Source organism: Manis pentadactyla, chromosome 10, assembly GCF_030020395.1.
Source record: "Manis pentadactyla isolate mManPen7 chromosome 10, mManPen7.hap1, whole genome shotgun sequence".
NCBI lineage: Eukaryota > Metazoa > Chordata > Mammalia > Pholidota > Manidae > Manis > Manis pentadactyla.
In genome coordinates this window covers 120557666-120584578 of record NC_080028.1, presented here as the reverse complement: position 1 = coordinate 120584578, position 26913 = coordinate 120557666, and the positions used below count along the sequence as shown (strand labels likewise).

General features: G+C 49.5%; 1 protein-coding gene and 1 long non-coding RNA gene across 6 annotated transcripts in view; one reads left to right on the top strand and one right to left on the bottom strand.

Moving 5' to 3' along the window:
• CLEC16A (C-type lectin domain containing 16A) overlaps nt 1-26913 on the top strand; it is a 198912-nt gene that overhangs the window by 136633 nt on the left and 35366 nt on the right. For 4 of the 5 annotated variants that reach the window (XM_057487585.1, XM_036928209.2, XM_036928207.2 and 1 more), the window contains 3 exons: nt 10910-11061; nt 13305-13509; nt 15219-15386. In XM_057487585.1, the coding sequence (XP_057343568.1) occupies nt 10910-11061; nt 13305-13509; nt 15219-15386 (525 nt within the window). Of the gene's footprint in view, nt 1-10909; nt 11062-13304; nt 13510-15218; nt 15387-17930; nt 18325-26913 lie in introns of those variants that run through there. The other variant, XM_057487587.1, reaches the window with a different exon arrangement.
• Nucleotides 20480-25667, bottom strand: LOC130679208 (uncharacterized). The gene is made up of 3 exons (XR_008992286.1): nt 22935-25667; nt 22442-22841; nt 20480-21249 (listed from the first exon to the last, which is right to left on the bottom strand). It is a non-coding gene; the product is annotated as an uncharacterized LOC130679208 (long non-coding RNA).

The window sequence follows — 26913 nt, the reverse complement described above, 5'->3', positions numbered from 1 at the left end:
CTAAACAGGGCCATTTTCAGAGAGGAAATTATGCAATGCACTATGCAAATGTGGCATTCCGGAGAGCAGCGTAGAGATAAGTGTGGTCACCAATGCATTACAGAGATCAGATCTCTGCGCCTCTGGTGGCAGCCTGTGTGTCACTTGATAAGGGGGTATGCCATGCTCTACTTGGAATTGCTGCTCATTTGGATTCTGTTTCTCGTAATTACGTCTTCACTGAGTTGCCTATCTGAGAATTTTGTTTAGTACAAAGAAGGAACGAGGAATACAGTTTTTGTAAGTTTCCCATCCTTGTGTAGATTTGGGCAGAGGAAGCTGCCCTACCTACTTCTGGACATGTGGGAACAAGAGAAGTCAAATTCGCACTCTTCAAAGAAGAGAAGCTCTTCAAATTTCCCAAGGGGGAAAGATGGGTTCTCTTGGCCGCTCTGTGAAAATCAGCTACATCATTTACTAGACCTGGCATATGCATTTCAAACCAGAGACAAGAGGTAGCCGCGAAAAACCCCTTCTCTGGGAGCAGGTGGAACTGAGCCCAAGCCCAGCACTGCCCCCAGCCTGTGGCTGCCCCAAGCCTTAGGCTCCTTGTCTGAAAATGGCATCGGTGCCTTCCCTCCAGTTAGTTACTGCTCCTGGGTCACATGATAACTGCTTGAATAATTACTGAATGGGCAAATGACAGGCTTACCCATATCAACAAAGTGGGCTTTGGTACAGTGTCCTTGGTGGCCCTGGAATCCACTGGGTGCCATGAAGTTTCTGCAAAGTTAAGAGATGGTAGAAAGAGCCCCCTCGTGTCCCAGCTCTTTCTATTAAATTCCTGCCATTCAAACTCAGGCGCCAAATAAATTTCACAGTGAGGGGATCCTGGAGTAATTACACAAAAGTGTGCTATAAAGCAGGTCAGAGAATGAATAAGAATCACATTGCAGGTACTGTTGACTGCCCAGCCTCTGGTGTCACGCATGCAGCCGTGTGTGTGTGGGACTTCCACAATGACCTGAACAGGTCAGCTTTTCCCCCAACATTTTAGGTGGAAAAATTCCAGACATACAACCAAGTTGGATGAATTGTATAGAGGACAGCTATACAACATTATACTCCACTTGTTCTATCACATAATTCACTCCTCCATCCATCAACCCAGCTTTCCTTTCCATTTTGTTCTTTGTTTCTTTTTTTTTTTTTTTGGTGCATTGCAAAGTAAATAGCAGACATTGGTACCCTTCTTCCTAAATATATCAGTATGCATGTCATGAAGTAGAGCCATAGTCGCTTTATTACCCAGGCCTACAGATGAGGCGACCAAAACAAAATCGTGTGTCCAGTCAACAGAACTAGGAAGCCGCAGAGCTATAGCTCAGCTCCCAGCAGCCAGCCCCCAGGCCTCCATGGTTCCCCTGCAGGTAGAGCTGTGCGTATGGGTGGGAAAGTGGAGCAGGAACATGTTAGGAGAGCACAGAACCTTCTCAACAGAACTTTAAGAGGTTGCCTCTTGGTGCTCTGGGTAGGGGTGCGTGGAGAGGAAGCCAGAGGTCAGGCTGTCAGTGTGGCAGCAGTTGGGATGACCCAGCTGACCTTGGTTGAAATCTTGGAACCAGCATTAGGTGGTAGTTTCCCTGGAGACTGCATTTCAGCATCCATCCTAATCTGTGCATCCATAATTGCCACTCCCCTTGCAAATCCAAGGAACAATACCAGTAAATTTTTCTCTTTATTCTTGGAGGGATTGGACTCTTATGCCTGGCAGCAGATACGTGCCAAGGGCCACCTCCATCCAGGAAATATCGCACTTCACAGCTGCCCCCCAGGCCATGCTGGGAAGGAGGGCTTTGGGGAGCTTCAAAGAAGACAAAGTAATGGATTTCTGCTTGCAGCAAATAACCCATAAGCTGTTTGCTGGGTTGATGGAGAAATTGTTACTTAATTTTCTTCAAAGGATTGATTTGACTGTCAGGAGAATCAGCCAACCTAACTGAGTGTGCTGGTTCGCACCCTAAGTGGGGACGATCTGATCTCTTTCTCATTTTGACTTCAGAATGTCATGGGCCCTGTGTGGAGTCTCCCCCTGGTGTTAATCAGATGCGAGAAGGTCTGAGTGTTGCTTGCTCGTACAAGACCTGGGCCCGTGGACTTTATCAAGGCCCAGTGGCCTGTCATCCCCACTCTGCTGGGTCTGGTGTGAATCAGAACGAGGCTTCCTTTTCAAAGCATGCAGATTAGCTTTCAAGGAAACGTGTAACTTTCTTATTACCAACCCCCCACCAAGAACGGCTGTCATTTCCCACTTTGTAGTGGACTTTGATGGCGTGGTGACAGTCGGGAGATGGATGCCCTCTCCCACTGGGTTTCTGGTTGGCGGCCTTGTATTGCCTGTGCCTGCCCCACCCCCAGGCCCCCCAGAGAGCCAACTGTAGCCTGATGATTCATCAGCCGCTTCCCAGCCATGCATTACTGGGCGGTTAAGGACTCTCCCCTCGGCTGCATTTGGTCATCAGGGAGCCATGCCAAGCTGGCTCTCCGTGGAGTCACTGTCGAAGCTGTATTTGCTGCCACAGAATATCTTCTCTGTCTCTCAGAGACAAGTTCCCAGAGTGCTGGACAGCTCCCAAGGGCTGCCATCTGTCCACTGGTGCGAGGGCTGCATGAGGGCAGGATCGCAGCCCATCTTGCTTTCCTTTCAGAGCCCTGAGGGCAGCAGAGAATCTGCCCTGTGTGCCAGGAAGAGGAACCCTCAAGGGTGGAAGAGAGGCAGCATGTCCCCAAGCTAAAGAAGAATCTAGGTCTGCCACTGAGGGGGCCACCACGTGCCCAGTGAAGGAGGCCCCTTGCCAGGGCAGTCCAGGAGTGCCCAGGTGCCTCCACACCGCCAGCCACCATGAGATCAAAACCCCTGAAGCCTGCCAGAACCATCCCCCAGCCTCAAGAGCTAGCGCAGGTCAGGGGTACCCCCTTCTCTGAGGGAAACGAGGGTTGGTCCTCTCTCTAGCCCCATCCAGGGGACCAGACCCCTGATTACAATCAACTTGTTCAGGATGGTGTGAAGGTCACACGTTCACTCTCGCTTCACACCTCATCATGTCATTATCAGCTGTGTGTCCTTGGGGAAGTTATGTGATGTTCCGCAGTTTGTGTCCTCTGGAGTCAGTGAAGCCACCTCATAGGGTCCTGGGAACGTGCTGGGTGGGAGCATGCAGAAGCACTTGAGACAGGTTGCTTGTGGGGCCAGCCTTTGTCATAGAACTGATGGTGGGGGAGAGGGTGTCCTACCCAAAAACTCAGCCCTGACAATCTTTCAGTTGGTGGTTTTGGAGAACTAAAGCCCCAAGTGGCACTAACTCCCCACCAGACAAGGCCGCCAGCTCCAGGGAAAGTCAGTGATCGCAGTGTCTTAGCTTCCTTGCGAGGGCCCATAGGCCACAGCAGTTTCGCCCTCACTAATTGCCGGCAGCCTGCAGACTGTGGAATAGAAAGCATCTGCTCTCAGATGCCCAGGGCAGGCCAGGACCACAATTCTCTTGTGAAAGGAATCGTATACCTTTCTGCTTACAAAAGAAATCTCGGCCTGCTATCAGCTCTGAAGTCTTCCTGGGCGGGGCCAGGTATATCAGAATCCCAGGGTGAGCCAGCCCTTCTCAGGAAATCAGTGTGCCCTGTTCCTAGCCCTTCCTGACCCCTGATCACAACAGTGCCTGTGTTTACGAAGTTGCTAATCTAAATTGCAACTGTGATGGTTTTCCAAGAATTGGCCCTAAAGCCCAGGGTATTGGATTTCAAAGCCCTAGGATTTCAGCTGGCCTAGAAATCCTGCTTTAAGGATAAAGATTTCAATTCTAAATGTATTTGGAGCCCCCAATGCCAGGAATTAAATTATGGTATTGGCATCCATATTTTACTGTGAAGGGATCATTTAAATACAGCAAAAGTTAATCAGTGCCATTTATGGCTCACTAATGAGCTACAGCCTGTCAGAGGGAGCTATGGAGGAAGGCTGTTCAGCCCAGGGGCTGAAAGGACAGCTGATTGAGAAGTCCTTTGCCTCAAAACAGGAGGACCAGAAGACATTAGCGTCACTCCATCCAGTGGACAAATACCTCTCAGTGCCTGCTGCCTGCCAGGCCCCTTCCTGGGGTACAGGAGTGAGTGAGACAGGTCAGGGCCTGCTTGCTTCTAGATGGGGAGCAGGCCTCCATAAGGAAGGAAGGTGTAAATGGGATATTGGAGGCGGGCATGCACTAGGGTGCAGTGCCGGCAGGGGTGGGGTGGGGGCGAGGGGGTAAGTTGAGTAGATGTGGTGGACAGTAACTGGGTGTGTGGGGCAACCATGGATGAGGGCCAGGGGGCCTGTGTAACTGCCTATCCATGACCCCACAGCAGTTCTGAGAAACAACCAAAAACCATGAATCATGTTCTTTTCCTCTAAAGAGCCTTGCATTCAAAAAGCATGACTTTAGCCTGGGCAGGAGGGTTCTGGCTGAAGAGTTGTGGCTCCCACATCAGGGCACTTCAGGCAGCAACCACTGTAGGTGAAGACCACCCAGCTGGTATTCATGCTGCCTGCTGCACGCTGCCCCGGGCCTCTTGTAAATCCCCATGATGGTCCTGCAAGGGGTTAGGTTTCTGTTTTTGGGAAACTGGGACTCAGAAGGAGGTGGCTTGTCCACGGACACACAGTTTTTAGCAACAGAACTGGGATTTAAACCCAGGTTTCCACAGCTCCAAAGCCCAGGATGCTTTTACCAGACCACATTGCTCTTATTCTGTGCTTCTTGGGAAGGTGGCTCTTCCGTGCTTTCAACTTTTTCCTCGTTTCTCTCAACATCTTAAACCTTGTTGGAAAACAGGTGCACTCCTTTCCCATTCTGCTAAACACTGCAGGTCGTTTTCTGCACCCCAGATCACCAGCCATGAGCTGTTTCTCAGGCCAATCTTCCACTGTGTGATATGCAGCCCCTTGGAGGTGCTGGAAGAAGTTTAGAATTTTGAGTGTGCCTGGATACAGCACTAAATCACAATAAATCACTCTTGCAGTTCTCTGTTACTGAATAACAAACCACCTTGAAAGGTAGTGGCTTAAAACAACTACAGTCATTCCTTTTGCTCACAGATTTATAGTTTGCCCAGGGCTCAATGGGTATAGCTCATCTGTGTCCCACATGGCATCAGCCAGGGACTAGAGGATCAACTGGGGTCTGGCAAGTTGGGGCTGGCTGTGGGCCTGGGTCTTGGTTTCTGTCTGTGGGTGTCTCCATGGCTGCTTGGCTTCCTCACAGCACGGTGAATAGGTTCCAAGTGAGTTTTATGACCTCTCCTCAGAAATCATGTAGGATCACTTCCACTGTACCCTCTTGGTCTAGGCAACCACAGAGGCCCACCCAGGTTCAAGGAGAAAGGCCATAGACCCCAAGACTTGATGGGAGGGTAGTCAAGGTCACACTGTAAGGGCAGCATGTAGGGTGGGAGATATTGCCACGGCCACCTTTGGAAAGCGCAGTCCATGAAAATCCCATTTTAGTGGCCCTCTGGTCCTTTCTGTTATGTCAAGGAGAAGTCTCAGTTTGTCTTAGAACTTCTCTAACCCTTAGGTCTCCCCTTCTTATCAAAAGAGCAGGCTTTCAGCTATAACTTAATAAAGTGGTCTTTTTAGTCTATTCTCATGGTCACCTCATTTATTGTAAATAATTCTGGTTTTCTACTCATTATAATTTCATGACGTTTCTTTTTTAAATGAATTCATTTTAGTTAACAAGAGTGCTTCCAAGAGAAAACTTAGGCACAAGCTCTGCTCTGCTATAGATTTACTCTCACATGCACGTGTGAATAAGGATGTTCCCTCCTCTTTTATAGCAGAAGCCTATAAACAATCTCAATGTCCATCAGCTGGGGAGCTGTTAAATCATTCAGAGTCATCCTTACCGTGGGAGAGAATGTGGCTATGAAAAAACAAGGAGGGTCTCTGTGTGCCGTGTCACCAAGATGCATGGGCAAGTGACAAAGGCAGAGAGAGTGCGCGGCATGCACCCACGTGCAAAAGATAAGGCGTGGAGAACGCAGCTGCACTTGGAATGCATAGTGGATGGGTAACGGGAAACACGTGTGGTGGTTGCTTCTGGGGAGGACAGGGGAGATTTACCATCACTGTCAAAGATTTTACACCTTTTTAAATGTGAACTTATGAATGTGTTATCTATTCAAGAGATTGAGAAGCTTAATATTTTCAAATAAAATACAATGACAAATCTTGCCCTTTCTAATAATGGAACAAAAGGCTGTGTCTAGGAGTAGGAGGAATGAGTCACCTCTCCCTGGAGTGAGGTTCCACGGGGAGGCATGCCATGCTCTTCGTGGTCCTGGGGTGCAGTGGTGACAGCTGTCATCGCACCTGCTGTGCTCATGGGGCACAGTCCCTCCCCAGATGGAGACTTGGTCTGCACAATGTTTCATGACCGTGAACCCAAGCATCCCTGCCTTTCCCTGAGCCCCTTCTGGCAGGGCCAAGCCTCATTCTTCTAGGTCTGTTTCTCTGGTACAGTGCCTGACACCCACAGGTTTGCTGAACTGGACGCCAGAGCCCTTCTGCTCACACGTCTGAGTGGTGCAGAAGTGAGCACATCTGTAACCAAGAGGTGTTGTCAGGAGCCCTCAGCTTTTTGCCATTGCCCTGGTCTTGATCATCCTGGTGTCGCCTCCCAGCCTTGACTGGGCCCTAGAAAACCCTGAGGCCCTTTGTGTATGCAAAGGAATTCGCTTTTCTTTTTATTAATTTTAGGTACACAAATAACATACCTCTTTGCTCCTTGAGAAAATCAGAACATCGCTTATAAACTAAAATGACCTTGACCCCCACACCCTCAGTCCTCTCCCTGCCCCTCTAAAAAGGTTATTGTTGGGCACCCGGCCAGACATTTCCTTAAATTTTTCTTTTATAGCCACATGCTGGGCCCCATAGAAATAATATGGTTTGGTTTTGTGTGGTTTAACTTCGTAAGAATTATGTTACACTGCATGTGTCAGCCTGCAACTTGCTTTTTCCACTCAACAATATATTCTTGAGACTTAACCGTGTTGAAACGTCTAGGGATCTGATTCATTCCTTGTCATTACCAAGTGGTTTTGCACTGAATGAAACTGTAGGTTTTTTTAGGCTTCCCCTCGTTGCCAGACATTTGGGTCATTACAGACCCAAATCCTGCCGTCAACATCCTTATTTGTATCTCTGGCCCACGTGTGTGTTTTTCTTGGGGACATACCAATTGCCAGGTCATACGGTGTGAAAGTTTCAGTTTTAATAAATAATGCAATTTGCCCTTCAGAATGACTATGTTAATTTAGTCTCCTACTAGCAACATTTGAGAAAGTCAGTTTTTCTCCGTCCTCACCCATACCTGATGTTGTCAGACGTTTTTGTTTTTGCCAATCAGTGAATGGAAGATGGTGTCTTGTGTGGTTTCTCAGGAGGGTTAGCACCCTTGGGGGGGCTTATTTGCTGTCCCCACTCTCTTGTCTCTGGATGACCTGTAGGAATCCACATGTACGGCTATCTTTCCCCTCTTAGAGATATTTTGCAAAGATTTCCTCTAGTCTGTAAAGTCGTTTGTTATAGAAGAGTTAAATTTTAATTTTGTTGAAATCAGTCTATCAATCTTACATTTGTTTATTTGTATGTGTTAATTATTATTTCTTTTTAAAGAAGTCCTTCCCTGTCCCTGACAATTTTCTGTGGATTTTAAAAATAGAATCCTAAGCCCCACCCCTTTTGAAGTGGAGTTGGTGGGGGAGGAAATTCAGCTGCACAGCACAGTGTGCAGGTGACCTGTCACCTCCTCTGGCCACAGACCGCTCCTGAGGCCCCCCACACCCCAACACAGCTGCCTGCCACTGAGCCCTCTCTGTGTGCCCATGTCCCTCCTGGTACCTCAGCACCCAGCCTGGCTCCCCTGCCTCGGAGCAGAATCCACAGGTGCCTGCGTGAAGGGGTGGTGAGGGCCCTGGACCGTGGCCAGGGTCGGGCGTCATCCAGCAGCTCTCTCCTGGGTCCTCGACCCGCAACAGCGTGGCCATCCAAAGGGCAGCAGGCAGCCCCGCCACCCAGGGCTCCAGGCGGGAATGGCCACAGCCAGTGTGCGGAGCCGCCAAGGGCTGAGGTGGTGAAGGACTTCCCTAAAATGACACCCAGGACCCACGAGCAAGTCCCCCTCCTGCAGTCCCCTCTGGCCCCCTGAAGGCCATCCTTCTCTCGAGCCCTCAGAAGCCACTCTGTTCCTCCCTCACTGCCCCCACAGCGTGTGACAGGCCAGAGGCTCCCTCCCCCGCCCCGCCGTCCTGCCCCACAGGCTCCTGTCATCTTTTAGTTTTATTATGAAATCTCCCACAGGGCTTTGATGTCTCAACTGCATTGCTGAAAGTCATTCCCCTTTGGGGTTTTATCCTTCCTTTTTTGTTCTTTGTGGTGGAGGTGGTGGGTCTCCCACACACACACCCTGAACCCCCTAAGGCCCAGCGCCAGGGCTCTATGAGGGGCTTACCTGCTACAAACCCCCCTTCCCAGCCCCAGACACCGACACCCATGGCGGTGCCCCGCCCTGCGCACCCACACGCAGGCTCCAGAGAAAGCTGAGGTGTCCTGTTCAGAGAGCAGGAAGGGAGGAAAAAGGGGAAAGAAAGAGAAAGGTAAAGAAGGGAAGAAAAAGCATCCTTTATTCATTTTGCTCTGCTTTGTGTTTTTAAAACATGAAAGATTGTCACTGAGGAAAATGTTTTAAGTGTTGAGTGAGGGAAATAAACCACCCATCCCAAAGAAAATGTCTCTGAGAATGAATATGGGGACTTCCATCTCTGACAAGGTAGAAGACTAGATGTCTTTCAGTATGAAACTAGAAATTCTGGATACAGTAATTTTTAGAAAGCTTTTAAAATAGTTGGCTGGACTCTTAGGAAAGGAAGGAAGATTCTTGCTGTGGATAATACAAAACTACAGTCCAGAGAGTGAAGCCTGTCCGGTGCCAGTGTTTGCCAAGGGGTAGCTGGCTATCCTAGGTGGTCCTCTGCTAGGAAGAAGAGACAGGAATACGAGGCCTGTAAGACGGGAGCATGGGCTCTAGGAGACATCCCCGTGAAGCCAGGATCCCAGATTGTGCTGTCAGAGGGTCAGAGTGAAGTGTGTGCAGGGAGTTGGGGGGAGAAAAAATTTACCTATTATCCCTAGATCTCCGCGGAAGTTAAAAATAGGGAAGAAAATCCTCGGAGAAGATTGGATCCCGTTTGTTATCACATGTGTGTTACTGTGTTTGGGGTCAGAATTTATAGCACCTGTATTTACCCACCTCCTCTCTCCCACCTACCCCTCCAATAAATTTAACCCAAATGTTTGGCTACTGTGATCCCAGTAGAACTTCCTGTGGGAAGGGAAGCGTTCTGCCCCTGAAGTGAAGTCATGCACAACTGTAGACTCGCCAAAACTCAAACTGTAAGCTTAAATGTGGGTGCATTTTATGGTCTATAAATTATACCTCAATCCTGCTTCCCCCTCCCCCCATAAAAAGCCCCAGTTACTATGCTTCTAGTCAGAGACTTCTTTCAATGTTTTATTTCTCTGCCCTTGTAGTTCTTTATGGGGATTTTTTTAAACATCTCGAAATCAAAGTAATAAAGTTTTTCTCCTCTCTTTCATTTCAAACTTTAATGTCTTTAAAATGTCATTGCAATTATTTATAAATAGGATTTTTTTGGCTTGGGTTTTTATTATGTATTTCAGAAGTATATCCTGAGGAGTTTCATTTAAAAATCATGTCAAGCAATGCAGTGGTGTATAGGGAAAAATGATACTTCCTAACACACACACACACACACACACACACACACATGCACATGCACACTCCCGTTGTTACTTCCTCCCTAACACACACACATGCACACACTCCCACCCCAAGTTCTTACTTCCCTCCTCATAGGTAACCACTGTTCACAGTTTGGTTAAACATAATATTTAAATGGGTATATAATTTTGCATGTGATGGGAGAAAAAAATCATACTTAAAATTTTCCCCTATTTGGGGGCATTTAGGTTGTTTCCTGGTTGAGCTATTTTTAAAACACATAGTAGAGGATTCCACTGAAGGGAATTCAAAGCCGACTGGATTTAATGGTCCTCTGTTGACCTGGTGATCTCAAAGCTGTCAGGGACAGGCACTAAATTAGATGCAGAATTTGGGAATAGGTTTCAAATAAGAGAAAGGGCCTGGCATACCACGAGGGCCCCATGCTAAATGCTTTAACCTCTCTGTGCTCATTGAAAGCACCGAACATCTCAAGGTAAGGGAAAGTATTCCCATTTTACAGGTGGAAAATCAGGGTTCAAAGGGGCCAAGTACCTTGTGCAGGAGGATCATGCACTGCAGTGCCAAGCTTGGCTCTGACTTGCCAAGACACCAAGTTGAGGGCTTGGTGGTTCTGTGACCAAGCAGGGGTTCTTGTCTTCCTGTCTTCACTTACTTCGGGTGAACACCATTACAGTTAGACACCACCACTGGTCTGCCAGGAAGCGCTGGGATGTTGCTGGGATGCTCAGTTTGTGGGTTATTTTTTAGCACACTCCAAGCGCCTGCCCCGGCCCGCCCGGCAGTAAACATTGTAACATCCTGTGTTCTATGCAGTTTGTCCTCCTCACAAGGCACTTTAGAGGGGTGGGTATCATCCCCATTTTCAGATGAGGCAAGTGAAGCCAGAGAGATAAAAATGTTGCTCAGCATAACTCAGAGGAGGGACTCAGTCCAGGTGTGTGTGACTGCAGGCCCAGGCCCTGACTGCGAGCTCTGCTGCCCAGCAGAACGCACGTCAGCCTGGGCCTCTCCGCCAGGCTGGGCCGCCCGACAGCGCCTCATTCTGCTCTCCGTCTGCCTCCTCCCAGACAACAGCGACCTGATCGCGTGCACGGTGACCACCAAGGACGGCGGCATGGTCCAGCGATTCCTGGCTGTCGATATTTACCAGATGAGTTTGGTGGAGCCGGACGTGTCCAGGCTCGGCTGGGGTGTTGTCAAGTTCGCGGGCCTTCTGCAGGTATGGAACTCCCGAAACTCTTCTCAGTTGTCTGTACAAACGTACAAAAAGTATCATCTTTGTAGTTAATTTTTAATGACACAAGAACTATGTGGACAGATTGTCACTGAAAGAAGTTAAAATACTGCCCAGATAAGGGCCCAGTTCTCTTTGACCTAAACCTTCAACTTTCTTCTCCGTTATCAAGATGGTTCTTCCTGACCTGATGCTCTGCCAAGTGCATATATAAATATAACTACATGTACTGTTTTTAAAAACCCTTGAGAGGGTGGGTGTGCGTATGCGTTTGTGTATTTTTTATAGTATCACACTGAATGTATTTTGAACTTGGCTTTTTCCGTTCATGTCTGTCTTGGAGAGCTGACCGTGTTAATATATGCAGACTTACTGGTGTTCTTTTAACTGCTGCGTGACCGAGCCAAGGCGTAGTTAGCCAGTGCCCTGTGGCTGCTGCCAGCTTTTTACCTTTACCAACAGTGCTGCCATGAACAGAATTGTTCTTATGTCCTTATGCACCTGGGCAAGGTTTTCCCTAGGCAGATTCCAAGAAGTTGGGGGGGTCCCTAGTTTCCGTGTTCATAGAACCTGCCAGATTCCTCTTTAAAATGATTGCTGCCACTGGCGATTTATGGGCATTCCCTTGTCCTCACCTGCTTTCCAACAGAGCTGGGCTCTAAATCAGCAAACACCAAGTCAGGGCTTGGGTTTTCTTACAGTTTGTCTGTGTGATGGGTGCCTAATGCCATCTTGTTGACTGAATGAAGTGTAGATCCAAGAGATGGAGAACAGCTTTGTAGCTCCCACCACCCTCGGGCCCCCAGGCCTGAACATCCCACATCCCACATCCCACAGAGGCTCCCAGGCCTGAGGCTTGCCCTTCTCGGAGCCAGTCCGTTTCCTTGCTGGGCAGTCCTGGTTGCTGGCAAGGCCTTGCTCGGGCTGACCTGCATCTGCCTGTCCACAGTGTGACCTGCTGGCAGCATTCAGCTCTCTGCGAGAACCACCCACAGGTTAGAAGATGTTGTTGCAACCCTTTCCCCAGCCTCTTTTTCAAGATCTTTCCATTTTAAAAAATGTTCCTTATCCAGAGTGACATGAAAAACAACTCTATGAAGAATCTTTCATTTAAAAAAAAGACTCCCGTGTAAGAGGTTGTCCATTACGTGACTTAAGTGTTCTTATTTATCTGGGCTTATGATCAATTTCCTTTAGAATTTAGTGTCAGGGAAGTGTTTTTCTCCCTCCAAGGATTAATACATGTCCTCCACCAGACAATGAAAGCCACATACACCTTTTCTTTTGGGCGTCTTCCAGTAGCTACTATTCATCAGGCCATTACTACATGCCAGCGTCTCCTTTTAAATGTGTAATATCTCATCTAATCCCCACTGTAACGTTTAAATGCAGGTCTGATTTCCAAAGAGTCTGTGCCAGAAGTAATGCCTACGAACAGAAAACCCTCTTATTCATGAGGCTTCTTCAATATTTTCCCCACCCCTTCTAGCATTTCTGAGTTTCTTGCCTATCTCCTGCCTCATGCTTCTTTCTTAAATCACCTCAGACCCTGGTGGGAAGCGGGTCCTATACACAGAATCTGTTCTGAGGTTTTGGATTGGCTTCATCCTTCTTACACTTAAACGGGAGTTCCCTCTCCAACTTTCAAATATAGTTCTCTTCAGATGTCTGCTAAATGTCCTCCCTGTCCCTTTATTAGGGTTGCCTTTCTCCTGTAGGGACCAGAAGTTCTTCAGAGACATTCAAGTGGGTGCCAACAGTGCCTGCTTCTTGAGAGAAACAAGGAAGAAATTGGTCAGTAGGTAAACAAACATATCTAAGATCATGCCAGATGGCATAGGGATTTTGGTTTGTTATCTCTGGTTTCTCAGGAGTAAGAATCACTGGAGTTGGACTGGCGGGTTCCCTGTGGCCCCTTGAAGAGCCTGCTGTACCCGTTTATTCACTAGCTGACTTGAGTCCTCATGGAGACAGTACCAGCCCCACAACCAGCGTGGGCTCCTTATGAGTGCTGTGTGCTTCCCACTGTGTCTCCTCCCACCAGGCCTGCTCTGGTTTGTGCCTATCCTCGGCTCAGACTTGGGAGGCTGATGGTCTCCTTCCAAGCAAAAGCAAAGTTGAATTTGGGGGACCTCTTTCTAGATGACACATGGGTCCTACAGCTTCCAAGCAGCTCCCTTCTTACTGAACCTAACACACACCCTTTCTTTTGCCTCCTCCCCGTGCAGGACATGCAGGTGACTGGCGTGGAGGATGACAGCCGTGCCCTAAATATCACCATCCACAAGCCTGCATCCAGCCCCCACTCCAAGCCCTTCCCCATCCTCCAGGCCACCTTCGTCTTCTCGGACCACATCCGCTGCATCATCGCCAAGCAGCGCCTGGCCAAGGGCCGCATCCAGGCGAGGCGCATGAAGATGCAGAGGATCGCTGGTGAGTGGCTGGCCCCAGCGGAGTGTCCTCTGAGCCAGGTGGGGGGACAGGAGCAGCCACAGGGGTTCTCACATTGACCTTGAAAAACCCCCATTACTCCTCCAGAAGAAGGCACACAGTTCAGGAATTGTGTTCTGGTGAGAGAATGGAGAAGCTGCTCAGAATCTCCCACTTCCCAAGTGTTTGACTTTTTGGAGAGTTTCTAGCATTGCAATGAAGAGGAGAGCAAGAGCCCTCCTACCAGGCAAGAGGCCATGAGCAGGCAGCTGTCAGGGTGGGACAACTGTGGTCACTCCTGCACGTGGAGGTGCTCTAGCTTATGTTTACAAAACGCTTCAACACTCCTCTGCCACCTTGCTCCTTAAAACAACCCTTGAGATCACCAGGGTCCATTCTGCCCATTGTCCAAAAGAATAAACCGAGGCTCAGTGGCTTGCCTAGTCGGCAGAAGCCACATGCAGAGCTTCCTACTGGGAAGTTCAGCCCTTTTTCCTGCCCTGCCAGCTCTCAGGAGAGGCTGCCCTGCCTGGGGAGGGCACCATGACCCAGCGCTGAATTCAGAAGTCACGTTTGCATTTCACAGGGACTGTGGTGCATTTGTGAGGAGGCTGACAATGCCCAGTGTCAGGAAGGCCCCAGCTTTCTTAGAAGCAAAGGCCCTGAAATCGAGGGCATTTTACTCTTCCGGGCGGAAGGCACAGCATTCTCCCAGGGGAAAAGGCATTCTAGCACCTCCTGAGGTTATAAATAGTCTTCTCAAGACACCAACGCCTTTCAGTTCAAGCACCAGTGGTCCTTCTGGTGTGGTTGCTGGGAGGATTTCCAGCCCACTGGGGGAGGAGGGGAGCTTTCTAAAGGGATCACCTAAAAATAACCCTGTGGAGGGCTGGGCTTCTGAGCATTGCAGATTCAGTTATTTAGCACGCCTGCCCTGTTGATCTGCACAGCCCGCATCCCAGAGAACCTCGTCTTATTCTCACGTAGCTGAAGCTTGGCCTACAGATTCATTACAGAAGCATTTTGTAATGTGCAAAGGGGCTTAAATCATTCAGCCCTTTCTTTTAAGATTTATTTTCAGAGGGTTTTTTTTTTTTAATGTAAAGCAGTTTCTCACCGCTGGCATGAAGGCTAAATATTTCATTTGAAAGTTGAGAATTATGCCGTCAACTGGCTGTTAGAACTAATGCCTTAGGTATTTCTTAAATTGGTTTTAAAATGCCCCTCCAAATTGCTATATCATGAGATTTGTTTATGGATGAGAAGATAGCAGCTGTGACAGATAAACGCACTCATAAATGCACACGTACATGTGGGTGTCTGTTCTCTCTCACAAAGTTCCCCGTGGACACACACACACACATATATATATATATATAAACTTTTAGGAAAGAATTGGCCCTATTTGCTTTGGGGTCTGAAACAGCAGCTGAGGCAAGGATCCTTTGTGTGTGAAAGCCGAGGATCCGAGGTGGAGACTGTTCCAGCTTCCATTCTGAATCCCCTACTAGGCACCTTGTGCTCAGAGCCTCAGGCGGGCATTGGCGTCACTCTGGTCTCACCAGCTCCAGGCTGCCGGCTCCCTTCTGGCATTACCCAGGTGCTGTGCCTGGCAGGGCCATGGCTACTCTGGCTACCGCCACCCAACCAGCCTCACCTCCTACACCCCATCCCACCCACTGAGCATGAACCATGGTGTTGTTTGAATGCAGCGCTCCTGGACCTCCCAATCCAGCCGGCCACCGAAGTCCTGGGGTTTGGGCTCGGCCCTGCCTCTTCCACCCAGCACCTGCCTTTCCGCTTCTATGACCAGTGCCGCCGGGGCAGCAGCGACCCCACCGTGCAGCGCTCTGTGTTCGCTTCTGTGGACAAGGTGCCAGGTGAGCCGCCCCCACCCTGCACCACCTCCTGCCCCCTCCTGGGGGTCCTAGGGCTTCCTCTTGGTTGCGTCTGTGTAAGCGTCCCTTCTCCCCAGATTTCCAGGCTGCTGGAAGCATCAGTTTCCTAGTTTATCAAAGTAGAACACAAGATTAAAGACCCACCCCACAAATGAATCTTGGCCCTCTCTTTGGGGTTCTGTGACTTGGGTTTGGTTTTCCAAAGTCTGCTTGGGGGTATGGAAGGACTTCTCAGAATTAAGACTAAAGAACTTCTTGGAAATTTCTTGGAAATATTTAGATTATTAGTAATGAGATTGTGGGGGAGTTATTTCCTTCTGTGTGTGTAATGACTAGAAAGAGATTGTGTGGTCCAGGGGTAACCACCCCTGCAGGAACTGAGATGTCAGAAGAAGGCCCTGCTGCCCAAAGGCAGCTGCCAGCGTCTTCCATCTGGGAGCTGGGAGCACCTCTTCCCACTTCCACCAGAGCTCATCCCAAACCTTCCTCTTCCCCTCCCCCCAAAAAAACATGAACAGAAAGTTCAAAGTTGCCTTAGCAGAGCAGAAAGAACTGCTTCTCCAAAAGGGCAGGCCGCTCTCTCCCCTTCCTGTTCTGACACGCCTGCTTTAAGTAAATCCATATGCACCCCGATCCCTCGAAAGATAACCTTGCTCTTGATTATAAAACTTCAGAAAGCTGGCCAAGCTGTCCCCTGCCAAGAAACCTCCCCAGATTTAGGGTTCCAAACTTCAATTGCAAATGTTGCAAAATGTTTTCAAAAGCAGTTACTGATTTCAGAAGAAATGGAGGCATAAAACCTGCCCAAAATCCCAGTCTTGTTTCCCTTCCTCCTCATGATTCATCCTAATTTCCTTCTTTGATTTGGTTAATTCATTTTAGAAATATATGTGCTGTAAGCATACGATATTTTAAAATCCAAACAGGACACGATAAAATGAGAAATAAGTCCACCTTGCCACAGCAGTAACCACTATTAACCATTTCTTGCATATCCTTCCAGAAGCATTTGTTTGCAGGCCACTTAAACGTTTTTGCTTGTCTTACACACGGGGTTATACCATGTATGCGATTCTGCACCTTGTGTCTTCACTTAATTCTGTCGTATACATCAGCACATATAGACCGACTTGATGCTCATTAACTGTCATATGCTATTTTGTCATATGGATCGACAAAAAAAATCTTTTGTAGAGCTTGGTACTGATAGACATTTGGGGCATTTCCAGGGTCACGGTGAACATCCTTAAGACACATCCTGAAGCTCTCTGTGCAATGTGCAAACCTTGTGTGTCTGTGGGCTGAATTCCCAGCAGTGGAACTGCCAAGTCAAGAGGGCCAGTTCTTCATTTTGATGTGTGGAGTTCCAGCACGCACTCTGCAGAAAGTGCGCCAGTTCACACTGCCTCCCACCACCGGTGAGGGTTTTCATCCTTAAAACGCGTCTTACGTGACAAGATTGATTGCAACCCGGCCTCTGTTTTCAGCCATGAAATATGAGGTGACTCTGCCTGCCCCAGGGTCTAGAGAAATTCTCCAGGTTACCTCATGTTCTGTAGTGATAATTGCCAGGTAAATGTAAACGATGGCTGTGAGTCTAGGTTAACTAAACACAGATTGGCCTGGGAAAACATCATTTCTTTTTTCTATCATTCTTTTTTTTTACACACAGTTGTAATTTTATTGTAAATGTACTAACATTTCTGTAAGTACTGCCCTGTAGTTTTTTGTTTTTCATATTTGAGACTATATTAATTAAGAAATCATTTCTTGAGGGACACCAGGGTTTCTTTCAGCCCAGGGACTAACAGGTTAAGGAACAAGGCCTTATTTCTGCTCTGTCCTTTTTGGAACAAGACAAGTGTAAATAAATAAATAGAGCCAAATGTCACGTTATTCGGCATCTGCATAGTCATCTCTCAGTTCGCAGAAGGCTTTACAATGACTTATTACTGACTTTCCCACCCTGCCTGGGCTCCAGGGGAGGAGTGAGGTCACCCAGTGCTGGGGGTGTGGATCTGTCCACGGTGGCCTGGACCTTCCTTGGGGGGGCGGGGGGCGGGTGGTGGCACAGCTGGAATGGCCAGCCTGTTGCTAGTCAGGTCGGGGTATGTGCGTCTTAGCTGGCTGGGACCATGGCAAGTCAAAGGTAGCTGCCAGAGGGGGCCGTGCACCCCTAGGCCCTGTCTCTCCTCTGACAGCCCTTCAGGGGTGGGGGTGGGGGCGGGGACATTCTCAAGATGTGCTCCCAGGGCCACTGCCTTGGGGAGCGAGTCCTCATTGCCCTACTTCACTGGCCTGGGTTACAGCTGCGACCTGAAGCGCAAGCTGAAGTCCCTGAGCCTCAGTATGACTCAAGGAAAGGGAGGGGACCTCCCCTCCTGCACCCCTCCTCACACCTGCCGTCTCAGCAGGCCCTGCAGCCACCCAGCATCCCAGAATCATTCTTAATTCTTTTCTTCCCTCTCCCGTGACCACAGGCCTGCTCTGCCTCCAGAATATACCCCACCTTTTCTTCCTGTCCAGGCACCAGCATCTCTTCCCAGATCACGGCAGGAGCATCTTCAATATTCTCAGGCTTCCAGTTTCATTCCCTCCTTCCTTTAAGCCAGAAGGACCTTCTAGAATATACACTGGATCCGATCATGCCCTGCAAGCCTCCAGGAGCTTCTTGTTGCACTTAGAACAAAATCCGGGTTTTCTCGCTGTGATCTTGTGTGGCCGCTGTGAGATGGGCCCAGTCGGCCGGCCTCTCAGAGGCACCCCGACCTTCCCACCATCCCCAGCCCAGCCGCACAAGCCCTGTGCTCCTCTCAGTCGGCGCATCCCAAAGTCTGGGCCTCAGGACTCCTTTATACTCTTAAAAAAGTACTGGGGAGCCCAAAGAGCCTTAGTTTATACGGACTGTATTTACCGATATTTCAAGTATTAGAAATTGAAATGGAGAAATGCCTTAATGTTTCTTTCTTTCTTTATTTAAAAACAATGATAAACCCAGTACATATGAGCATAAATAACATAGTTTTTTAATGAACAATAACCCTTTGTTCTTCAAAACAAACAAAAATGCTTCATATTTTTTGTAAATCTCTTTAATGCCTAGCTTAATAGAAGACAGCCAGATTCTCGTATCTGCTTCTGCTGTCAGCCTCCTGTGGTGCCATACATCGTGTGTCTTGTGGGAAACCACTCTGTATACTCCTGGGAGAAGGCATGTGAAAGGAAAATGCTGTCTTATTATTTTTGTGAAAGTAGTTCTAACCCTGGGAGTTCCCAGGGTTCCCCAGACCATGCTTTGAGAACCACCGCCCTAAGTCACTGAGCTCTCTACCCTCGGGGCCTTTGTATTGGATGCCCTTCCCCAGATCTGTGTGGCTGCCTCCTAATTGCTCAGGTCTCAAGTCTGCAGGCTGCCTCCTGAGAGAAGCCTTTCCAGCTCACCCCCTAGCTCAGTTACCCTCTCTCCTCCATCACATTACCAGCTTTACTTACTCAAGGGCCCTGTGGTTTCTTACCTGAATGATGTATTTGTGTACCTGGCCGTGGTGTTTGGAGACTATCACTTCCACGGGGACCTGGTCTGTCCTGAGCCCTCATTCCATTTTTGTTGATTGAAGAACGAGCCCACACCTGTTCAGCACATCCCACCTGATGCCTTCTCCCTGTGTGAACACCGGGAAGACGAAGCAGTTCCCTCTGGGGCCTAGACGTCGGGTGGTTTAGTCTGTGGCACTTTGGCAAGGGAACCTGTGGCAACTGAGACCCCAGGAATCTGCAGCATTCCTCTGGTTACTTTCTGTTACTGGAGTGAGCAAGACGTGCATCCCCGGAGGGCAGATGCCCCTAGGTGAGAGAGTTGGGTTGGTGGCACCCTCACCTTAGAGGTTTGCAAAAGCCGAAGTGTAGGGGGCCAGAGGGTGTCCCTGGGAGCATGGCCCAGATGGGCCTCCAGTGCTGTGGCATTCACAGCTGCCCTCCGCCCAGGTGTGCAGCAGCGTGACCCTTCAAAACTGCTGGAATGGTATTGCTCTGTGTCCCTTGCCATGCTGTTGCAAAACTGGAGGCTGCGTGGGATCCTGCCTCCTACCTGGGGAATAATTCACAAGAGAGAAAACAGCTCCGACCGCCTGCCTCAGGGTGACTGCTAACTCTGTGCTGACACGTCGTCCAGTTTTATCTGTAGTCCCAGATAATTGTTTAGAGAGTCTGTCTCCCTTTTAGAAGCTGTAAATGATTATATTTGATGAAAATATACCTTTCATTTCCTTGGAAGAGATGCTAAAGTAGGATATAAATCAGGGCTAACAGGTGGCTAGCCACTTTGGTATATTTTTCTTCTTCCATTTGGTGTGGAGAGAAATCATAAGTTCTGTTTATTGGCTGGTTTCATGTTTATGGATGTCACCCCACAGAACATTGTACCCCATAAGGTCAGAGGCTTGTGTGTGTGCCTGGCCGGGGAGGGAGGGGTCGGCAGCAAAGCATATGTGGGCAGGTGCAGCCCCATAGATGCTGTGTGGTTAGTCCCTCAAGGACCTGTCCAAAACTGTCCCACAGGACACCTTTGCATGAACACCGAGTGGTCTAGCAGCTCCCAGCACATACCCTGTTTCCTGGAGGTGACCCTGGACAGTGTGGGGCAGTGGTCTCTTGTCAAGGGACCAGGGCTCTGGCCTCCCGCAGCAGTCTTGTCCCCGACTCTGGTCTCCTCCTGGCCCAGAGGCTACTCCCAGGTGCTCACCCGGCGGGGCTGGGAGCTTGGCAGGACACCATAGTCCCTCTAGCTTGCTTCCTCCCTGGCCCTTCCTAATTCTTACCTAAACCAAAGGTCTCCACAGCCCAGAAGGCATTACAGGCATTGGAGTGGAGCACCAAGCAGGTTGGCACTGCAGCCGTCACTGATGGGGCTTCATGACCTGACCACAGAAAGGGACTTCTCCCCACCTTGTTCATCATCGCCGCCCCCACCACCCCTTAGCTCTGGGGACAGGGACTGAAGTCTGTCTTTCACTGTTCTCCACCCTGCTTAAACCTCTCCAACTGGCACCCCACCTGCCTCCACTGTCCCAGCCCCCTGCCTCCTTCCCACTACCAGCTCCTCTCTCGCCTCCCAACTCTGCAGACATACACCCCAGCACTTCAGCCACACTGGCTGTCCACCCATGCCACGCAGGGGCCAAGCGCATCCCGTTCAGACCTCTGTCCTCGCGCTGCCCTCTGCCTGGAACCCTCTGTGGGGCTAGCTCCCTCTCAGCATCAGGGTGCTGATCAGATGCCACCCCAGTGACCTTCCCCAGGGGGCCAGCCCATCCCAGCCCATCTGTGGGGCAGCTGGTTTTCCTTTTTTTCAATTGAGGTGAAATTCACATAACATAAAACTAACCATTTGAAAGTGTACAAGTCAGTGACATTTATTATATTTACAGTCTTGTGCTAACCATCACCTCTCCTAGTTCCAAAACATTTTAATTTCCCTCAGATAACACCCTGTACCCATTAAGCAGGCTTTTCCCCACCTCTTCCTCCCGCAACTGCTGACGGTGAGTGGAGAGAGCCGATACTCGGTGCCTGGAAGGCCGCTGGGCCGGGTGGGTGGCTCAGGGTCTTGCTTTCCCAGCAGACTGAAGTCCTGCCGCAAGGATGTTACTGTCCTGCTCATGCCTGAGTCTGGCACCAGTTGGTGCCAGTTGGTGGTGGCCCTGGATGCCCCCTAGAGAGTCAGACTTCATCCCGTCAGGGCCAAACTCTGCTTTCCTCGCTTCTTGTCCCAGCTTCTTGTCCTGCTGGGTACAGGGCACCATCTGTCTCTGGGCAGGCGGTTCAATCCCGAGCACAGGTGTGTGACCTGTATGTAAACAGACCGGCCCTGGGTCACCGACCAGAACAGTTCACAGTTCTTTGGAAAGGCAGCCTGGCTCCAGAGCCGCCCTGGCAGCACGTACCCGAGGAAGAACATGAAGAATACGTGTGCTCGGGGCCGGCAAGCTGGCCACAAAGCCTCAGATTGCCGTCAGAGCACGGAGGAAAATCGATGTTTAAGTCAGTGCTGACTTCTCCCTGGGCTGACGTGCCGGGGGCTGCTGTCATCTCGTCACAGTGTTTCTCAGAAACTAATTTTTTAGGCCTGTTATTCTTATTTCCAATGATAAAATTGGAGACAGTTCCCTCCTTCCAGCTCCCAACGCAAAAAAAAACACAAAACAAACAAACAAAAACACCCTTTCTGGAGTCACACAGGAAGGAGAGCCCGCTTGCCGCCTCCCTCCAGCACCCCCACCCCGTGCTCACCCCTCCCACCCTCAGTTACCTGGTCATGGAGTTATAGGAACTTGACTCAGACCCTAAGGCCTTTTTTTTTTTTTAAGCAGAATGTATTGAGTTGATAAGCACTATTATGCAGGTTTCTAGTTTGGTCTTGCCAGCAACCCTCAGGAGGAAGGTCTTGCCATTTTCCTTTTCTGCATGTGAGGAGGCCACCTGCCAGGTCACACCTGATACCCTCCCGCCCCTCGACCCAAGTGAGGCTTCAAACTCTGGTCTGCCTGACTCGAGCCTTTCATCAAGCCTCTTAGTTCCTGACTCCAATCTGAAGTGAATTCTCCTTCTTCCGATTTTAGAAGTAAATGCCTACCTGTGGCCACCTGAGACCTCGGGCATAAGCACACTGCTGGCTTCAGCCGTAGGTGTTTTGGACAGAAAAGTCATCTCTTTCTGGGAATGTGGAGTGTAGTTTGACTGAAAGAATTTGGCTGTGCCAGGTGCTTTGCAGGCATTCATTGCATCCTGTGGATAACGCTGGAAGCTGGTATCACTTGCCCTGTTCTGCAGATGGGAAGCTGGGGCTCAGACCCAGGTCACAGAGCCCACGTGACGCAAGCTGAGGCCCAGACCTCTGCACCTGCCCCTAATCCCATTTGCTTTGAGGCGGCATTTGTGTGGCTAGCAGTTTGCCACCCCAGCTCTGCCACCTGTCTCTGAGTGTCCGAGGCCGGCAGGACAGACCCTCATGGGAGGGGGGCTCTTGGGGCCACTCTTACCCAGATGGCAGCATGCTTCCCGTCTTCTGCATGCCACGCTCCCACAAGGCCTCCTCCTCCACATCCCGCCTCCGACAGATCAGAGACAAGCCTGCAAAGCAGTCATACAAAGACACTCTTCACCCGCCCTCACTTCCAAACCAGGCCAGAGGTCGGGGTCATGCAAAGGCCCATCCTTGTGCACATTCGTTCCTGGTCTATCATGACCAGAAAGCAAAAATGAGATGTCAAAATCCTGCTTCAGCAAAAGCAGCACGATTTAAACTTGTTTCAAAGCTTTCTGGCAGTTGTCTCTGAGAGTGCAGACTTCAAATGGTTGGGTTGGGGGTGTGAGCGATCAGGTCCCCCTCAAAAATCATCCCTGAACTTGCCAGGTCTCTTCTCAGAGCCCCCAGCACAGCTGTGAAGAGAGAGCAACAGGACATGGTCAGGCTAGGAGCATACAACCAGAAAGGAACTGCATTCCTGAGTCGGGGCCACAAGGTTCCCTCACCTGGAACATGCCCCCAGATCGTTGTCGTTTTCCCAGTGGACCCTATTGTGTGAGGAGCCCTCCTCTTGCGAAATGCAGCAGGCAGAGCCAGCCATCGTGTCCTGGGCAAGCCTTCTCTGGGGGGTGGAGGCAGGGAGGAGAAAAGTTCCAAAGAATAAGTGTTGCTTCACTTTTTGGGGTCATTACCCACCCCAGACTGCCACAGGAGCCTTCTGGTGTTCCAGCACCTTAGAGAGCAGAAAACACTGCCCAGGCTGCTCACGGAGAAGGGCACAGAGAGCCGGTGCAGGAGATGGTAGCAAGAGACCAAAAGCCCAGCTTCACACAGCCGTTTGACCTTGGCTACTGCGTGGAATGTTCTGCAGGCTCACGTGTGGCCAGCAGCACAGAACAGGGAGCAAGTACCAGAGCAGGTGGCCCAGCCACGTGCCCGTGTGCACACCCGAGCTCACCTGCCACTGCCCCGTAGCATGCAGCACCTGTCCATTCTTGTCTCTGAGTGTTGTAGGCCAAGGCAAGCACGTGTACTGCAGAGCACCTGGAAAGATGGTGAGCCCCGATGAGAGAGAGTGTGCTAAGCCTCAGCCCGGGAGGACCCAAACAGTCAACCCCAGCGTCCTCTCCCGTTGTTCATTCTGCTCACCCACCATGGGTTTCCTGTCAACGGCAGGGTGTTTGTCCAGGTGGGAGGCAGCACGAGGCAGCTCAGCACAGCCCTAGGACAGAGGGTCCAGGTTCGAGTCCTGCCTGTACCTACACTTGTGACCTGACCTTGGGCCAGTTTGTTCACTCTTCTGGGCCTGTTTATTCATGTGAAAAATGGAGATAATGTGTAACAAATGTGAATGTGCTCAACATACTGAACTGCACACTAAAAACTAGTTAAAATGGTCAATTTTATGTTATGTATATTTAACCATAATTCAAAAAAAAAGGGCAGGGATAAAAATGTCACCTACCTCATTAGGCTGCCATGAACATAAAATGAGTTAATTCATGTAAGTGCTTAGAATGATGCCTCGTTTCATGTGCACCACACAATAAAGGTTAGCGGTTCTCAGTATTTTTTATCATTATTAGTAGTCAGGGCTGACCCTCGGGCCTCCAAATAATAGGTTCCCTTTCTACACATTCAATCAGTTTGCACAAAGTTAATAATCCAACAGCCCCATCTGCTACAAATAGCAAAGACACCCTTCAGTTGTACAGATTTGCTCATTTCAGAAAGGTTTTCCTCAGATGCTGATGAAACACTAGGGCAAGATTTTCCTTCTCCTGCAAAAGGGCCATGAAGATTCTGGTTCTGCGATTTGCCTGAGGTCCCACAGCTCCAAGAGGCAGAGCCAGGGTCACAGAAGAACAGAGAGGCATCCTCTGCGGCCCCAGCCCAGCACTCACCACTCACCCATGGTACTGATACTGATGCCATCGTTTATTCCACACCCACTTGAGCCAGGCAGTTCCTGGTTAACCTCACAATAGCCCTGGGAGGCCAGCACCATTCCTCAGTCTGCCAATCAGGAAACCTGAGCTCAGAGAAGGGGAGCACTGCGCCCAGTGTCACACAGCTCACAGACAGGCAGCCAGGGATTCGCAGCAGGCCTGCCTGCGTCCCACTCTGTGAACCACTGTGCCTTCAGTCCTGAAGGTTATTTGGTGACCGAACACTTGGGAAGCAGGTGTGCACTGGGAACCCTTCCATCGTGTGAACCAAGAGCATGGAAACCAGCAGAGAACGTGACTCTATTCTGTGGATGCAAGTCTCTACGTCTAAAGGAAAAATCCATGAAATTATTGGAAGAAACCTCACAAGGCTTTTTTTATTGATGGTCATTTTTTGCTGCTAAGTCATTCGTTTTACCAACTAACCACAAATTCTCATTAACAGACAAGTGACAGCAAATGCCAAGGATGAAGGCTTATTTGTGATGAAATCCAGAATTGAGAGAATTCTAGCCTTATCTGAATTGGAGAAAGACCACCTCGATTTTATTTTTGTCTTAAAATATCTCTGAGTAGCTGAAGGAACCCCAGGATCTCCTCTGGAACAGGATCTGAGAACCACTTCACTACTTCCCAAGAAGGAGACATAGTGCCTACATCGGGAACCAAAAGAATGAGATGCCGAGGGGCACTGCTAAGGGTGCCAATAGCTAGAAGGAGAGTCATTAATTCATGAGGACCTGCTGAGAGTGAGGAGAGCAGAGCAGAAGGCAGGGATAGGACACAGTATGGTGCCGAGGCTTCCCAGAGAGTGTAGGTCACTGGGTGCCAGACAGTCTCCATGGCGGCTCCCGGGGACCAGGGTGGGGGACCACCAGGGGGAGAAGGAAGGTGTTGGGGGAGGCGGTGACGGAAGAACTGGCATTTTTAAAAGGAACTTTAAAAATTCCAAAGAAGTAACATGACACATATGCTAACTTGGGTCAGGAAAGGGAGACTGCATTCAGCAAGTGTTTGCTGAGGTCTCTTATGAATCAGATAAAAAATGCTGTGCCAAGCACACACAGACGAGTTGATGGCCTTATAAGCAGGTTGTGCTGAGCGAAGAGGCAGGTGCTGTGGGGACAGCATAAGAAAGGCATGCGGCAGCAGGCGACATACAGTGGCATGGCCGTGGTGTAGGGGAGTGATGAGAGGCTGGAAAGCCACGTGGGGTCAAATGGCAAAGTCTCCCAGCCTGCTGACACGTTAGAATTTTACCTGGAAACAGCAGAAGCCATTGACGTTCTAAGGCAGAGGAGAGATGAGGCAGGGAACTTGGGTCTTGACTGGCATCTGGGAAGGCAAGAAAGAGGGGCGCAGACAGAAGGGGGACCCGAGGCATGTTCAGCCCTTCCCTTGCTCTCACCACCCATGTAATAGGTGGTGCTGTGCGCATCTTATGGATAAGAACACGTCTCTCCGCAGAGGTACCGCCTTCCTCAGCTTGGTGTATATCCCTCTATATCCTTTTCTGGGCATTTATATCCCATACTTGCCCTATAGCATTATGTCACCTTTTTTTTTAACCTAGATGAATGGTATTTTACTCAACAGTTTATCTTATGTTTTGTTTCTAATATTAGTTCATAAGAGCGCTCTCATTTATTTTTGACTGCTGCAGAGCAATCCGTCATGCGGGCAAACCACTGTTTATTTAGCCAATCCCCCATTGATGGATGTTTAGGTTGCGGCCAAGTTTTTGTCTCACAAATAACGAGTGCCTCTGCACACCCTTGCGCAAGGATTTCCCTGGAGTAATTAATCATGAAGTGAGTCCAGAAAAATCTAGGCTGTGGAACTAACAGGACTTGGTGACCAGTGAAGTATGTGGGTGGAGGGAGTGGAAGGCCGCAGGGCTAGTTTAAGGCAAAATACCAAGGCGTTTCGGTTTCTCCCTGCACGCTCCCTGTGCGTTCCCTGCACAATTAGCTGACAAGGGCGCTTTGGTGATCTCAACTTCTGTGCCAGCAAAACCCTCATCACTTGTGGGTATTGTTCTGTCCAGGAGGCCTTCATAAGTTGCCATGATTGGAAAGGTTCCCAGGGGCTGGCAGGGGTCTCCAAGGACTGGCCCACCCGTGGCTTGGCTTGTCATCCCAGACAGAGTGTGACGGCATGATGGAGCCACCAGTGGGTTCTGCTTCTGCTTCCTGGCGTCTCTGCTGAGACGATGACTTTCTACGATTCTTTTCTCGCTGTAGCCAGCATCTCATGACTAAAATAAAGCTGCCTTTATTTGTGGCTGCCCAGCCATGGCATTTTGTATAAATGTGCTTTTCTCCAGAAACCTACAGAGTATTATTTTTTTCAACATCTCAAATTCCCAGCAGGCCAAAAGTCAATATTATCCCAGTGTGATGGGAATGGCTGCTTTGTGACGTCTCTTCACACTTAAACAGCCTGCTTCCTTAAGCCCCAGTGTAATCACAGAAACATATTCCAAAGCCTGTCAAATTGGGGCAGATGAATTGTTTGACTCTGTCTCCATTGCTGC